Source organism: Polypterus senegalus, chromosome 10 (genome assembly GCF_016835505.1).
Source record: "Polypterus senegalus isolate Bchr_013 chromosome 10, ASM1683550v1, whole genome shotgun sequence".
NCBI classification, from domain to species: domain Eukaryota; kingdom Metazoa; phylum Chordata; class Cladistia; order Polypteriformes; family Polypteridae; genus Polypterus; species Polypterus senegalus.
In genome coordinates, this window is record NC_053163.1 from 119,474,824 (window position 1) to 119,479,708 (window position 4,885).

At 36.6% G+C, this 4,885-nt stretch overlaps 1 protein-coding gene across 1 annotated transcript; it reads right to left on the reverse strand.

Annotated features, from left to right (window-relative positions):
• Positions 1-2,218: 2,218 nt before the first annotated feature.
• LOC120537495 lies at positions 2,219-4,331 on the reverse strand. The gene is made up of 4 exons (XM_039766478.1): positions 3,978-4,331; positions 3,165-3,400; positions 2,515-2,698; positions 2,219-2,297 (listed from the first exon to the last, which is right to left on the reverse strand). Exons 1-3 carry the CDS (start codon positions 4,255-4,257, stop codon positions 2,519-2,521), a joined length of 696 nt encoding a protein of 231 aa, XP_039622412.1. The 5' UTR covers positions 4,258-4,331; the 3' UTR covers positions 2,219-2,297; positions 2,515-2,518.
• Between the last annotated feature and the right edge of the window lie 554 nt (positions 4,332-4,885).

A 4,885-nucleotide genomic window follows, 5' to 3' on the forward strand; every position in this document is an offset into this window, starting at 1 on the left:
CGATTCTGTTCATAACTTTTATGGACAGAATTTCTAGGCGCAGCCAGGCTGTTGAAGGGGTCCGGTTTGGTGGACTCAGGATTGGGTCACTGCTTTTTGCAGATGATGTTGTCCTGTTTGCTTCATCAGGCCGTGATCTTCAGCTCTCTCTGGATCGGTTCGCAGCTGAGTGTGAAGCAGCTGGGATGAGAATCAGCACCTCCAAATCCGAGAGCATGGTCCTCAGCCGGAAAAGGGTGGAGTGCCCTCTCAGGGTTGGGGGAGAGATCCTGCCCCAAGTGGAGGAGTTCAAGTATCTCGGGTCTTGTTCACGAGTGAGGGAAGAATGGAGCGTGAGATCGACAGGCGGATCGGTGCGGCATCCGCAGTGATGCGGGCTCTGCATCGGTCTGTCGTGGTGAAAAAGGAGCTGAGCCGTAAGGCAAAGCTCTCAATTTACCAGTCGATCTACCTTCCTACCCTCACCTATGGTCATGAGCTATGGGTAGTGACCGAAAGAACGAGATCGCGAATACAAGCGGCTGAAATGAGTTTCCTCCGCAGGGTGTCTGGGCTTTTCCTTAAAGATAGGGTGAGAAGCTCAGTCATCCGGGAGGGGCTCAGAGTAGAGCCGCTGCTCCTCCGCATCGAGAGGAGTCAGATGAGGTGGCTCGGGCATCTGATCAGGATGCCTCCTGGACGCCTCCCTGGTGAGGTGTTCCGGGCATGTCCAACCGGGAGGAGGCCCCGGGAAAGACCCAGGACACGCTGGAGGGACTATGTCTCCCGGCTGGCCTGGGAACGCCTTGGGATTCTCCCGGAAGAGCTGGAAGAAGTGGCCAGGGAGAGGGAAGTCTGGGCCTCTCTGCTTAAGCTGCTGCCCCCGCGACCCGACCTCGGATAAGCGGAAGAGAATGGATGGATGGATGGACATTTTAGTAGGTTAATGTTAAATTTAGTATGGTCAAATTAATTTTTTTTTTGCTCTCGGTCTAGTATTTAATATGACTAATAACTATTCTAAAGTAACATTTTCTTTTGCACAGTTCATAGTTTAAATTTTCCAATCCCTTCTGTTACATACTGTTTTAACTCAAATTTCTTTTGTCTATTTAAAGTGTTTGCTGAATGTTTTTTTTATTTTTAACATTTACCTTTCCTTGATTTTATTTTTTCTATGACTCTGAAATTACATTCTGCCCTACTGTCCACTGTACCTAAACATCAGACATTTTCACAATTCTTTTGCAATTTAGAAACTGAAAGTAAAGTTGATTTTTCTTTATATGTCTGCTTGTGCATGTGTATTTTAAGGCAGTATGTTACAGCATCAGGAAATATAAGACATACAGTACATCCATTAAAGATACAGTCAAAGAAAGAGACTGTTTACTAAGCATAATTGTAAACCTATTATATTTACTGCCAGCACAATAAAAAACAGAAAATTATAAAAAAAATGTAACATGAAATTATATGTTTAGGGTTCTTCCAATAATACTAAAACTGAAAATGAAATCATGGTTGACAACTCTCTTAATTCTTTTTCCAATATGATGTTAAGCTGATGATGCAGTGCTGTCTGCATTAGATTGTAAAAGCTGAACAACACAACGGACACATCGAGAATAGTTATCCTGTAATCCATCTCCATGCTGAAATTCAGCAGAAAGCATTTCCATCTGCTGATTAGTTAAATTTAATGTGTTGGATGACTCTTCTTCCTCAGTCACATCAGAAGAAATTAAAGCTGGCCCCCCAATTCTTTGTAAGTTTTCTAATAAAAGTTGTTGAATAGTAGCATCTGATGGAGCAGAATTTGTGATGAGAAGCCCATCTGACCAAATCTGTTCTGGTGTTCGGTTTCCTTCTGTTCTAATTCTGTGCATATTCCAACCATTTCTAAATAGTTCAAGTCGTTTGTTAATTTCATTAAGGTACACTAAATGAAGACATGCTATGTGTACATTATTGTCTGGATTCAGAATACGAAGATCCTCCATTTCATAGAATTCCTTGTAAAATGGTTCAATGACCTGTGAGAATACGTCTTTCCAAAGCCTTTCAATTCTTTGGTTGTGTACTGATTGTCCAGTAATATGGCTACCACGCTGCAGTCCTCTCAGGATATTCATGAGTAGTGCTACTTGAGTATTTTCTCCTCCATGATCTGATCTTACTCGAGATGGTAAGCCATACTTCACAACAGCCTTGCAAAAAACTTTTAAACTGTGAATGATTTGTTATCCAATGCACAATTTAAATACGGAATAAGACGCAAGAATCCATCAATACATCCATGAACAGTAAATCCCCATCTACAAAAAAAAAATATTTAAAGGAAACCAGAACATAAATTATATATCCTAAATATTTTTTGATCAGAAAATTGATATTCTATTACTTTTCTCAAATGAATGAGATTACAATAAACTGGCTTACCTTGCTCAGATCAAATTCAGTAATAAATAATGCAGGTAACTAAAAGTGTAAGAGCTACCTAATATACCATACAGCTGTACAAGAATGAATTACCTTATCAATTCATGTGGCTGTCCATGTGCCAGAGACTGTTTGGGGATGCAACTCGGTATGATCTTCTTTGGATTACCTGGGCCCATCTTCCTGCAGTACTCATAGGGTCAATTCTCATTAAAGAGCTGCGTATTCTTTTTCTTTGTACAATTAATCCCTTTGCTCTAAGATATCCACTGATCATCTGTTAGGAATTCATACAGCAGGAATGTTTTAGTAAGCTAAAGTACACTAATATGTTGGTGTGTGTGTGTGTGTGTGTGCACACGTGTGTGTGTGTGTATAATCACAGGATTAATTAATGAAAGGCTTCTTCTAACTTTTTAAAGTTCTGCATTAAAATACCACATCAACCAAACTTAATAAGTGATTGCAGAGAAGCAGAGGTCACTGGGGCAGAACTACTGTAGGTTAAAGAAAGGAAGAGAAACTGAACCCAAGCCAATGAAAGAGTAGAGCTAAACACATTTACCCATAATATTCCAAAAAAGATTAATGTAATATCCTTGGCCTTTGCATTGTGAGAAAAAAATATTTCTGCAGAGACAACACAAACATGGGGGAAACTTGTACACTCCACATTGTTACTACATATAAAATATGCAAATAAAAATAATTAAATTTCTAGAAGCAAAAAAAAAAAAACTTACCTCTGTCCCAGAATTTGGATATTGAGAATGGAGCAGTTTTACTTCATTATCAAGTTCATTGTCAGTAATGCCACTGAATTTACTGCGTGGGGACAGTCCTTCCTTTTTAAGTCTCTTGTAGATATATGACACAGAACAACCTAAGTGGTCAGCAATCTTCTGTCCAGTATATCCTCGTAAAATATAAATTTGAAGTTGTTCTCTAGTAATCAATATCTTTGGTAAACCATGGCCACCTGTGTGTTATATTGTTGTTTATTGCATAAACCTCACAACCATTATAATATTCATCTCTTTTAAAATGAATATAGAAGATAAAATACCTCAATTTTGTGGTCTAGTTTTGACTGTTTAAACTCACAAATTGTAACTGACATATTTAAAGTTTAATGTGAAATGGATGTACAGTAAATATTACTAAAAACTTACATTTAATTTTGAGATTACATATAAAAACATATAAGGAAGAGTGAGGTAGACTGACTGTCACATCCCAAATAGTGATTTTGAATGTTTTTTAAGATGAAGTAGGCTATTACCTTAGGTAATTAGTCATTCAAACCTAAGCTATTTACACATATAAAATCTTTTGGTGCCTTTGAATCAAAATTATTTCCACTTCCTTCACCACCTCTTGAGCAACATTCTCCTTGACTAGAAATTAAGAATAACTAAATATCCTGAATTTGCATTGTTTTATTTCCTTTTCTCAAGAGGGATACTTAGAACAAAATATTAAATTAGCTTTTGTTCCTCTGTATATAGGACTTATGCAGTATACACATTCCATTCATTTATTTTAAGATAACATACCTTCTCGTCTGCGTTGAGTTGTAAAAGTACTACTGCTTGACTGAGAATCTTCCATATTTTCAAAGAAACTCAACAAATCCTCTAAAGAATGTGATATTTCTATACGAATGTTCTCTGGTATTTGTACTGAAATTCTGTCAAACTGTGTTTTGGTCATTTGAAGCAACCTCAAATTAGAATTGTTAATTTCCAAAGAGCCTTCTTCTGCATTTCGCTGAAAGGTTCTAAGGATATTTTTGACTTCCCTGAGAACAGAACGTGCTCCTGATGTTTCTGCCATGATTACTGGCTGCTAGAAAATAAATATGATCCAGAGATGTTGTTAGTTCAGCAGGAAGTGATGTAAACATATATTTAAATAAGGAGGAAGTGATTTAAAGATATCTGTAATTCATTTGAAGATATCTCTAAATAAAGAGGAAGTGATTTAAAGATATCTGTAATTCATTTAAAGATATCTGTAAATCATTTAAAGATATCTTTAAATACGCAAGTGCTCATTTAAAGATATCTGTAAATCATTTAAAGATATCTTTAAATACGTTGCTCATTTAAAGATATCTGCAAATCATTTAAAGATATCTGTAAATCATTTAAAGATATCTTTAAATACGCAAGTGCTCATTTAAAGATATCTGTAATTCATTTAAAGATATCTGTAAATCATTTAAAGATATCTTTAAATACGCAAGTGTTCATTTAAAGATATCTGTAACTCATTTAAAGATATCTGTAAATCAATTAAAGATATCTTTAAAAGATTTAGAGATATCCTTAAATGTTTTTAAGATATCTTTAAATGATTTAAAGATATCTCTGAATGATAATTTGGCTTGCCATATCCCTGCAGCATGCCTAATGCACGTTCACGCAGATGAGCAGGGACCCTGGGCATCTTTCTTTGGGTG